The sequence below is a fragment of the Podarcis tiliguerta genome, assembly GCF_965153285.1.
Source record: "Podarcis tiliguerta genome assembly, chromosome: 7".
In the NCBI taxonomy this organism is placed as follows: Eukaryota; Metazoa; Chordata; class Lepidosauria; order Squamata; family Lacertidae; genus Podarcis; species Podarcis tiliguerta.
The window spans coordinates 56259968-56272056 of record NC_139540.1 but is presented as its reverse complement, the minus strand read 5'-3'; the positions used below and the strand labels follow the sequence as shown (position 1 = coordinate 56272056).

Sequence of the window (12089 nt, the reverse complement as noted above, 5' to 3'; positions counted from 1 at the left end):
GCATTCCAGCCCAGTCCTATGTGTGTCTACTCGGAATCAAAACCCATTTAGTTCGATGCGGCTCACTCCAAAGCAGCTTTTCAAAACAACCGCTTGCTTGGGGATTCATGGTGGGGTGGGGGTGGGGGCAGGAGTAGTGGGTGGGGCTGAGGGAAGGGATCCCTTTTTTTGCCCAGGTTTAGACCGCCTCAAACCAGCAGATGGCCCCCCTGATCTCTCTCCGGCGCTCTCTTTGCTGCTGGATCCTGTGATTTGAGAGGGGAGGGAGGAGGGACCAAGGGGATTGCTACAAATGTCCTTAATTCTTCTTCCACCCCCTTCCCTCCCTCCCTCCTCCCTCCCTGGCTGCGCGCATGGAATCTGTTGCAAATGTAGGGCTGGCAGGAAACGCGGCTGAGTAGAAAGTCTTTCTGCTGCTTTAGCGAGAGAGAGAGAGCGCGCGCAACGCTCTCCACGGCGGCGGCGGCGGCGGCTCTCGCGAGGTGAAGAGGCCGCCTCTCGGCTGGAGACGCCGGGCGCGCGTGTGGGCGCGTACGAAGCGAAGCCCTTCGCCGGGGCTGGGCTTTTCTCTGCGGGAGTAAGGAATGCCGCCACCGCCACTACGACGTCCTCCTCCGCCTGCTCCTCCTCCACCCACGCTTTCCGCTTGCACCTCAAGCCAGGAGGCGGCTGCGTGAGGCAGGAGGGGAAAGCGGGAAGGAGGAAGGAGGAAAGGCGAGCCTGACGAGCGCAGACGCGGCGGCGGCGAAGAAGGGGATTAGCGCCGCGGTCTCTGCCTCGGGGAGACCATTCCGCCCTTGGACCTCTCTCGCCCCCTTCTCCCTTCAGCCGAAATGGAGAGGCGTCATGTAGCAATAATCTCCTAAGTAACCCTCCGCTTTTTGGTCTTTTTTTATAAAACGTACCGAGATTTTTTTAAGGCTAGAAAGGAGGGAGAGAGAGACACCAGCAGCAGCAGCAGCAGCAGCAGGCTCGTTGCCCCTCCCTCTCCTGTTTTCCCTACCCCAAAATAATTGCGTTTTGGGCAGTTCTTTCGTGGCGAGCAGGCGCGAGTTGTCCCCGGCAACCAGCGCGCACACACGCGCACACACCTCGCTGTGGAGAGACGACGGGGGGCGACGATGACTGAAGAGAGCTCCGACGTGCCCAAAGAGTTGCTAGGTAAGCATGTCCCTCGCCTCCCCATTTCTCTTCCTGGGTTCATAATGGGCACTTAACTGGGAGAGGTTAGGAGGGGGAGGGGGTTGCTTCCTGTCAGGGGTATTAAGGTGAGGGCTAAAGTCTATGCCTGCCTGCCTCCTCTCCCCCCCCCCCCCGACGCCTTCCTCGCCCATATCCTGTTGTCTTCTGCATTAAATGCTCCTTTGGGAATGGGGAGGCGTGGTGGGAAGCTGCAGTTACTTGTTTTCTCTGGGAGACGGGTGGAAAGGTGGGGGTGGGGGGTCGTCTGTAAGCTGAAGCAGCTCTCGCTTCCTCCGCCCGCCCCCCCCCCTGTTTTTTGGCATCGATGTTGCTGGAGGAGATTTGCTTACGGGGCGGAGGGGAAGATTAGGCAGCCTTTTAACTAGGCAAACGGAGCGGAGCTTTCGGCATCTGTGAGCCAACTAAGTGAAAGCAATATTTAACCCTCTCGAGGGGCGGCTTGTTTCTCAACGCCAGCATTTCCTCGCCACCCTTGCCCTGCTGGCTCTCCCCATCTGGCCCCATAGGAGCCTCCAACCCTAGCGATGATCTCTCCCCTCCTGTGCTCTTCCACAGACGTATGTCGAGTCTCTTGCGCGCGAAGAATGGGAAAGGGTTCTTGGATTATTCTATCGCTTGGTGGTCTTGGAAGGTTGCGTGTGAAAAGTGATGCTTAAAAAGCAGGCAGAACCTCCTAGCCTTTCCTTCTCCGGTGCAAATGCGCTCCAGAGTGTTTTGCTTATGGACCTTGCTTTGCTGTGCAAGCCAAGCTGCTAGGCGGATGGGCTTAAGATGCTCAGGTGCATAAGGAGAGGACTGCCAAAGCATCTGTTGCTGTTCAGACTGTGGCTAGGGAGATTTCAAAAAGCCCCTTCCCTGTGTCTCGATTTGCAATGGACTGGGAGCCAATATGGCTGGCAGTTCAGCCCTTGTTAATTAAAAATATATCTCTGTGAAAATTATTATTTACTGGGGTAAGTAGTCTCTTTAGGCATTTATGGGCTGCCCTATAGCCAAGTTCCCAGGACAGTTTACAACAAGATTTAGTTACCTATTATAATATTGAGTGTGTCATATCAGGAAGATTCATGGGGTGTGCAACAATATTTCCTTTGCCTGGTCCACTTCAAACATGCCATGAAATTTCATGGGGTTTCCATTTTACAGAGAAGGAACTGAAACTCATCCTTGGTATATTACTTGTGACTATGTCTCCCTGAGTTCAGTGAAGCTTATTCCTACATTAAGTGTGCCCAGGATTGTAGCCTGAGGCATAGTGGTTTTCCAGCAAGTCTTATCCTTCCAGATACAGCACATCTTTTTATCTTGACTATCCACCATTCACTGCTCCTCTTCCTCTAATCTCGTTACTGCTAATGCAAGTACATATATGATGGCTGCTTCTTGAAACAGCTGGGCATAAGTTGAGGGCAATCCTTTTAGGTTTACCTGCATATGTTATTTAATCTTCTATAAATGCACTTGAAAAGAAATGGTTTGAAAAAAATTATACTGTGTGGAGGAGCACGAAAAGGAAATGAAGGAGCTATTGCATATAATCCTGATTAATAACTTTAGACCATCCACTAATATTACCCTGGTGAAATCAGATAGCCAGATCCTAGCAGCAGTATTTGGTGCCAAGCGTGTACCAGATTGCAACCCATTTGTTTTGTTGACCCATATTACTCAATGGAGTCTATTAAGAATCCTCACCTGTACAGCTCTGCTCTGGATTTTGTTTAGCTGTGCTAGAATGTGACACACAAATGGATCCCTCAAACTGTTTACCTATATATACATATAATGTTTCTCAACTGCCTTATCACCTCCTTTGGATAAATTACTCACTGTGCAAATAATGCATACTTCAACAATGTCTTGACACCTCTGGCAGTGCATAGATAGCTAAACTCATCATGTATGTAATGATTCTGAATCTTTGGATAGGAACAGAGTTATTGTGCATGGGTAAATAGTGCAGAAGCATCTTGGTTCGGTTACTGTAGGATGCCAGAAGAGAAATCTGCTTGGGTTTTTTAATGTACATAATGGCAGTGGGGGCTCTTTAAAGAAAACTTACCCATTGATAGAGGGGCGGGGAAGAGTTGGTTATAAAAATAACAATATTTTGAACTATCAGGTATATTTCAATCATTTGTTGCCAACTTCTAGATGGATATAATGTCTAAAAAGGCAGACACTTGCATAGATTCATATATAATGAGTTATTAAGCTGCATTGCTCATCCAGGAAAACAAAGGTGAGCTGTCTTCTATTGTAAACATAAATTAGATGTTACGTTTAATATAATATGACTTACCCTAACATCTCTCAGCTTTCAGAATTAAAGCTTGATCATACACATTTGTGTGTTCTTGAAGATATTCCTATGCCTTCAGGGTGGATCAACATTTCCTCCAGTTTCAGTTAGTGCAGGTGCCTTAGTACTTTGGGTGGATCATCTTGCAGCAGTGATACCTTGCTGTTCTGCACTGTAGGTTAATGTGTTATAAGAGACATGATACCAAGACGCATTAGTTAAGTTGTTTGAAGATAGTCATGAAAACCTAATAGCATATATTTAAATGTATAAAACCTAATGCGGACTGTCTCGCCAGAGTGGTGCATGCTCTAGTTATCTCTCTCTTGGACTACTGCAATGCGCTCTATGTGGGGCTACCTTTGAAGGTGACCCAGAAACTACAACTAATCCAGAATGCGGCACCTAGACTTGTGGGCTGCCGCCGAGACCACTTACCACTGGTCTTGAAAGACCTACACTGGCTCCCAGTACATTTCCAAGCACAATTGAAAGTGTTGGTGCTGACCTTTAAAGCCCTAAACAGCCTCGGTCCAGTATACCTGAAGGAGCGTCTCCACCCCCATCATTCAGCCACGACACTGAGGTCCAGTGCCGAGGGCCTTCTGGCGGTTCCCTTGCCGCAAGAAGCCAAGTTACAGGGAACCAGGCAGAGGGCCTTCTCGGTAGTGGCACCCGCCCTGTGGAACACCCTCCCACCAGATGTCAAAGAGAAAAACAACTACCAGACTTTTAGAAGACGTCTGAAGGCAGCCCTGTTTAGGGAAGGTTTTAATGTTTAATAGACTATTGTATTTTAATATTCTGTTGGGAGCCACCCAGAGTGGCTGGGAAAACCCAGCCAGATGGGCGAGGTATAAATAATAAATTATTATTATTATTATTATTATTATTATTATTATTATTATTATTATGCCAAAAAGCATAAATAGTACTGTGGATGTACTCCCCTAAGCATTTTAACACATTGAGCAATATTTATTACATTAATTGTATTCTATGGGCTTTGTTGAAGACCCTGCAGTATCTTTGGCAGCATGTTACTGTATTTTGATGGGTATTGATGCAAAGTCTTTCCTAGGAGATGAATTTTTAGTTAACCCCACATTGAACTATAGTTGCTGCTATCTTGTTTACTGATGGGTGTGCAAAATGGCGGCATCTTTGTGTTCTAAAGGCGTTTTCATCTTGGATTGTGTGTTGAGCATGTGCAACAACAATGATGGTGGTATCCATGTTGTCTGCAGGCCAGCTTCAGACCAAATGAGGACCTTTTGATGCCCCCCTTCAATTTTTGAATATACCTAGCTTTGTAGTTTATTCCATGACTTCAGTACTTGATTTGCATGAGTTACTTATCCCTGTTAATATTAAGACGATCAACTTGTACACATGGATCTGACCACAACTGCTTGCACATTGTTTGAATGGCCACAAATGCTAAAAATTATCCTATAATGGAAAAAAGGAAGATTAACACAACACTAGCCATGCTGTGAGAGCTTTATAAGTGAAGATGAACTGTTTGTAGTACTTGCTTTGGCTGTTGAGTAGATAGCTTGTGACAAATTCTTTCCCCTTCCCACCCCCAAATCTGGTGTCTTGAGGCAGTCACATGCTCCTAAATCCAGCCCTGGATGACTGGTTCTGGTCTGGTTCTTGCAGAGAGTGATAAAAATGTGTGAAATTGAGAATGAGGTTGGTTGAGACCAGTGACAAATGGTATGAGAAGTGAGCTCAGCATAGATTTTTTAAGGGTGTATCAGCGTGGCAGCTTTCCTTGCATTTGGTTTTGTACTTCAGTGCTAAACCAGGAATGTTCCTCTAAGAGGATTCCATACTTACACTTTAAGTACCAGTACTGTACTGTAGTCTGCCTGCAACCTGCATACTTTCATGAGTACTTCAGGGGATGGAGATGCATCCTGTTTGTGAGACTCCTTTTCAAGGTATTAAAAATCGACACAGGCCCTAGGAGACTGAACTCCTAGACTGAGATCCATTCTGGAGAGGCCATTCTACAGCTCTCAGATAAGAACACATAGAACTGTTTTGATGTTGCAATCTAGGGGGTGACACAGCTTGCATTTACAAGGCACTGGATCTAACCTGCATTATTCGACTTCCTAAATGTGAGAGCCTGCTGTGAATATGAATGAGATCAAACATTTGAGTCCCTCAGTATCTGATTACTTTAGTTCATAGATGTCTTTCTCTGGTAAGAGGAGGAAGTAAACCTATGCTTTCCTCTTTAGACTTTTCTTTGTTTACAATGTATTATTTACCTAATGCTCAATGACAAAGGAGTACAGATTTCCAAAGTGCAGTAGAGAATGTATAGGCATGTGTGGTTTGACTGTTTACTAAAACAGTGGAAACATTTAGTTTAGTCATTTAAGTTTATTTGGAAACAAGAGCATTGCTTGGCAGTATAATAGTAGCATAATTTCATATTTCCCTTACTTCTTAACAGTGAAAGCAATTTTATATTCTTCACTATTTCAGAAAGTGTCAAGGATGTGATTGGGAGGAAGATAAAAATTTCAGTGAAGAAGAAAGTTAAGCTAGAAGTCAAGAGCGACAAAGTGGATAACAAAATATTGGTAAGTACGCTCCTTTGCCCTGAAACAATGTTCTTCATGCTGAACAAGTTCATGTTGAACAACATTCCAAGCCCTCAGAAATGATGTTCTCTTAATTTAAATGAAGGGGGCCACCAACTGGGTTTGCTAGATTCTTGCTCCTCTTCTTGAAAAAGTTGTCTGGCTTTTAAAATTTCTCATTTCCTCTGTATTGTAGTTGTAGGGGGAGGGGGGGCAGAAAGAGAAGAGTTTGGTTGTACAGCTCAGGTGAAAAAAAACTGGCATGTAACCTCCCCCCAACTTCATGCCTGTTGCAGGTTCTCAGTGTGTGTACCTGAGAAGTAAGGGGAAAGAAAGAGAGTTCTGTAATCATGGTGGCAGGAGGACAGAAGAGGTGGGTTTCCCTCCTTTCCTGTTTCAAAGCTCTGTCTTGTTAGAAACTTCTCCCACTTGGGAGAGGGGACAGTCATGTTGATCATGGTCTCTTGCTAGAAGATATTTGGAGGCCTGACAATCTAGATTTGTGCCTAGTACTATCAAGTTAAGAGTACAGCAGATAAAGACAGATATTTACAGTATGTTCAAATTAATGTTCATGCAGGCATGCTTGCGTGGGAAGTTGCCAATATGGTGCTTGAGCTCTGTAGCAAGAGTACAAAACAGAGGGAATGCTTCCCAAATATTTCCCCTTCCTTTGCCAAAGTCTGCACAGAGGAACTCTCTAAATAATTCAAATAATTTAAAATTATGTGTACTAGATGGGGTTTTGGAGGCTCTGGGAGCAACTTGTTCTGCTTGTGTAACATGTTAGGGAGGGAACACTGAAGTTCTACCCCTTAACTACCAGAAATAATGCTTAACCTACTGCTTCAGAACTCTCATCAGGCTTTGTCCACATTTTGAAGTTCTTTTCTTAATATTCTTAATGTCTTAAAACTTACTTTTTAAAAAGGCAAAAAGAGAGCCCATATTATTGGTTTAATTTTGTGTCCGGTGCTAATTTATGTGGACATGAATTAGGATTGTGAAATTTACATAATCCTACCTGTAGGTTTGTGCAGGAAAAATTACTCTTTCATTTCTTCAGGTTAATTACTTTGATTATTTTTTTTTAAAGGATCAAGCAGATGTACAGTTGATTTTGATATTCAGTTGTTCACAACAGCAAAATTGATTCCTCCAGAACAACAGTTTTGAAATTTTGTTCCACAATGTGTATATGTGTTTACATAGGTGTGAAGGAGAACAGGCTGTCAGCAGAAAGCAGTTTGTATTATGACTATCAGATTCACGGAATATTTTTGAGCCTGATGTATTGTAACACAACAGCTGTCATAGACTTGAAAGATTTCCTGCCAGCTTATGCATATCAGATGCAGGCAAGAAGCAGTAAGCTTGTGTTCAAAAAGTGTTAAATGCTCACTCCCCTATGAACAATTTGATTGCTTTCTTCATTTGACGCATACTTACTGAGCATTAGTGATATTAATAAATGCCATACCTCTTTCTCGGATCAGCTACTTAAAGAATTTGAAGTATCTTATATGCAGTGTCTCTGCAAGGATCTCTCCCTCTCCCTCTTTCCTTCCTTCCCTCTCTCCAAAAAAATCATGGCCCTAAATTCTACACCTTGCATTCTCCTTACTTTAGGTCTGGAATATGCATGTTGACTGATGGAGAATTTTTTGTCTTAAAAAAATTATTCATTTAACTGATCAGTTCATTCACATAATAGAATGTGAGTGACTTTTTGACTTGCACAAAATTATTGCTGTTATTGGTGCTAGATGATATAGTTGATACATTGCATTTCTATTGGACACTGGAAAACAAGCTAAAGTTTAGTGTTTTCACATTTCCTTATCACCCTTTTGCACTTCTCACTGCTAATTCTGCTATGGGTGTCCAAGTACAAAATATGGGCACTGTTCCTTAGACCATAAACCATGTGTATAATTAAAGTGCTGCTTTTATTTATCAAGAAGTGTCAACTAGGAAAGTTCTGTTTCTTTGTATTTTGCATAGAAAGGCAGCAGTTTAAAGGTGTGCACTGTTATTGACTGACGTGTACATATTTTGTAAATGAATATATTGGAGAATTCCTGACTTTCCATATGCAAGTTGATTTGTGTTAAACAAAATGGTATGCGATGTTAACCATAGTTCTTCAGTTTGCACAAAGTGTAGTTATGGTAAGTAGAAGCAAAAGCTTCTAAACTCTTCCAGAGTGTGTGACCTTGAGGCTTACTTATACTCTTTTATGTCACACTAAACTGTGTTTTTAGCATGGCGTGGGCATCTTCCCTGTGGGCTAGCCTTCATAAAAGTAGCTACCTATAGGGATCCTAAGTTACATTAAGGCTACTGTTGAGGGTTGAATACAAGTGCCAGTTTAAGAGTGTTTTCTTAGTACCCCAGAATGTCTACATTCTGGCATTATGAGCAATGAGTAAATGAAACTCAGAGTAACATAATGCTTTCAGGTTATTTCTGAGGTTTTTAAACATTTTTAAACATCTTGGACAAAAAAGTAAGGATCACCCTCATGCTAATGGCAATTCACTGCCTTCTGCTTGCTGTTTTCTTATTTTGAGGTCAAAAATAGCTTGGAGTTATTCATTAACTTGGACTGCTTCATTAAGTAGATTCCGAACAGGAATCTACTTGGTTGAATGGCCCTAGGTGTCTCACATTGCAGGAGGAAAGGTGCTACATAAATGTAACAAATAAATTATTTTCACTGATCTATTTACAAAATGGCAACTTCTGTGCAGCTTGAATATAGGACATGGTGATGGGGGCAAGTATTTGTAGGATTGCAGCTTGAATTCTTAATAGTTGATTTTTAGGGTTACTTTTTTGTAGATTTTGACTTTCTAAACATTCACATAAATTTGGGAGAAGAGGAAAATGAATATTGGGTTGTTTCTAAGTTCTGTAGCTAATCTACTTCACAGTGTCCCCAATGAAAGATTTTATCCTCATGTACTATTTGCAATCATTTGGTTTATTTAGACATTCAGCACTTCCTCTTCTTATTCTTCTTCTTCTTCTTCTTCTTGTTTTCATACTCTGCTAGGTCTTGCTTTCACCCCCACTTTGTTTAATCTCAACAGTTAGCTTCTGACATGGCTTTGGTAAAGACCAGTGTGCTGTTTTTTACTCCTTAGGGAAAGCACTCTTGGTAACTAATTTTCAAAGTCACGATCTATTTAACTCAGGGAAATAAAAATAACCTTAAGTAGAAGTGGGGATTTGGTTATGGAACAAAACCAACATGAATATATTATAAGACAGCTGTGTTGGAGTCGAGCCACGCAAAGGTTGCTAATGCTAAATGACTTAAATGTTACAGCGAGGCCCCAAATGGAGATTGTGAAAAAGCACTTCCATGCGGCAGTGCTCAATGTTGTTTGAAAGTGTCTTCTAGTTGGTATTATAAGTGCAATTGTATTCAGTGTTTCCATGTCATCCCTGATGACTTGAATGACTGTAATGTCACATGTGTGAATGCAGGATTTTCGTGCTAGCACCAGCCACCAAGGACAGTAGACGTTACTGGACTTAATTTGGCTAAATCGCATATGGACCTTAACATCACGATTCTGATAGAAAGTACTTCTCTGTGGCACTGTTCAAGCTAATGGCCTCCACAACAAGAATGTACCATGTTTCAGTCAGCACTCTGATACATATCTTCATCAAAATCTGTAAATGCGCCTGTCTTTAAATTAAGGGAAGGATAAGGGACGCGGGTGGCACTGTGGGTTAAACCACAGAGCCTAGGACTTGCCGATCAGAAGGTCGGCGGTTTGAATCCCCATGACGGGGTGAGCTCCCATTGCTCGGTCCCTGCTCCTGCCAACCTAGCAGTTTGAAAGCACATCAAAGTGCAAGTAAATAAATAGGTACCGCTCCGGTGGGAAGGTAAACGGCGTTTCTGTGCGCTGCTCTGGTTCACCAGAAGCGGCTTTGTCATGCTGGCCACATGACCCAGAAGCTGTACACCGGCTCCCTCGGCCAATGAAGCGAGATGAGCACCTCAACCCCAGAGTCGACCACGATTGGACCTAATGGTCAGGGGTCCCTTTACCCCTTTACCTTTTAAGGGAATGCTTAGAAATTAAAGCACAAGGATTCAGACCACTAGATGTTTGTAGAAAGTTTGGTTGGCAGACTATTTGGTGACTAGTAAATTCATATGGAGCAAGATTCTTCAGGAAGTATTGTTAACCATTTGGGACATTTGGAAGAACCTTTGAGCTGAAAAAAGTAGAAGCGCAAAGTGAGAAGAAAATCAACAGTGAAGGTTGTCAAAGTCCTTAAAATGCCTTATGAACTTACTGACAATTATGGTCTCTGGCTTAGTGTCTTGTGCACGCTGTCTAGGGAGGCCTGTATCAGTTTGATAAATGTTCATTCTGATTTGATATGCTCTGTGAGAGTGATGGATGAATTTAAATGTGGGTGAATAGGTGGGAAATACAGCTAAATACTGCCTTGAAGTGGTGCACTCCTCTTTTCAACTACAGTTGGCAGCCTTTTTGATGATCAATGATGTTTAGAGAATACTTTCTCTGCTATTCCACAGCAGAGGACATTCTGTCCAAGTGTTTTAGCATTAGCAACTTGTTTTCTCCCTTTCTTATTTCTGGAAGTTATTTTCAGTTCCTTGCTGTTTTTGTTTGGCCTTGGGTAAATTCTCGAAGTTGACATATCTGTTAGGATTGTGCTGGTCAGCTCAAACTTGAATTGTAACACCACAATCTAGCTTTTATTTTAATCATTTGGCTTACTTCTTTTTAATTTGAAGAATGTATATACTGCTTAATCAAAGAACCCTTAAGTTATATAACAAATAAAATCAGCAAGATTTAAAGCAGATATACATAACTTCTTACATGTCCAGATAGGCTTGCTGAAACAAGTTTTTTGCAGGCTTATAAAACAACATAATGAAGGGGTCTGACTAAGGTTGATAGGCAGGGGATTCCCAGAGCATAGGTGATGTCACATTGAAAGCTCAACTTCCTGTAGATTTAGAGCAAACATTCCTACAAGAGTGCAAGTTCAGCAGATTGAAGGGATCAAGTAGACACAGGGGGCAAGGCAGTCCCTCAGGTAAACTGGTCCCAAGCTGTTAAGGACTTTATACACTAATACTAAGATCTGGAACTTGGTTTGCGGGCGAAATGGCAGTCAGTGCAGAACTTGCGAAGGTGTAATACACTGGAGCTTTCTTGGCTGTTTGGCCATTAACTCAATGCTGCTATTCACTTCATAATTATAATGTGCTTAAAGGTAAAGGGACCCCTGACCATTAGGTCCAGTCATGGCCGACTCTGGGGTTGCGGCGCTCATCTCACTTTATTGGCGAAGGGAGCCGGCGTACAGCTTCCGGGTCATGTGGCCAGCATGACTAAGCCGCTTCTGGCGAACCAGAGCAGCACACGGGAATGCCGTTTACCTTCCCGCCAGAACAGTACCTATTTATCTACTTGCACTTTGACGTGCTTACGAACTGCTAGGTTGGCAAGGAGCTGGGACCGAGCAACGGAAGCTCACCCCGTGGTGGGGATTCGAACCACAACCTTCTGATCGGCAAGTCCTAGGCTCTGTGGTTTAAACCACAGTGCCACCCGCATCCCTCCTATAATGTGCTTACTTGCTGTTTATTTGTTTATATAATAGCTTTTTTAAAAAAATGCAGTACTCACCCTGGGCTGCTTCCCTCACCGTCATCAGTTTCCTCTCAGTGCCATGAGTAACTTCTTGCTCTGTGCTCGGCAGGGCTAAGGAAAACTGTCATGCTCTTTCAGGATTCCTTCCTGGCATGATAACTAATTTTAACATGGTAAAAGGAAATAGAAGCATGCAGATAAGTCAGGAGCAGGACAGAAAACTTCTACAAACTTTGTGTGTGTGGAAAAGCACCCAGCGTATCCATATTTTAAAAGATACTTCTTGTGTATAAAGTCCTGTGGCTTTGGCTTGTTTCAAAA

General features: G+C 43.0%; 1 protein-coding gene across 3 annotated transcripts in view; it reads left to right on the top strand.

The window, feature by feature from the left end:
- The first annotated feature begins 247 nt into the window (after positions 1-247).
- The window catches only part of CARMIL1 (capping protein regulator and myosin 1 linker 1), a 120149-nt gene continuing 108307 nt past the window's right edge, over positions 248-12089 (top strand). The window contains exons 1-2 of one of the 3 annotated variants that reach the window (XM_083449134.1): positions 248-1161; positions 6011-6108. In XM_083449134.1, the coding sequence (XP_083305260.1) occupies positions 1122-1161; positions 6011-6108 (138 nt within the window). In that variant the 5' untranslated portion in view covers positions 248-1121. The remainder of the gene's footprint in view (positions 1162-6010; positions 6109-12089) is intronic. The other 2 variants (XM_083449135.1, XM_083449133.1) reach the window with 2 other exon arrangements.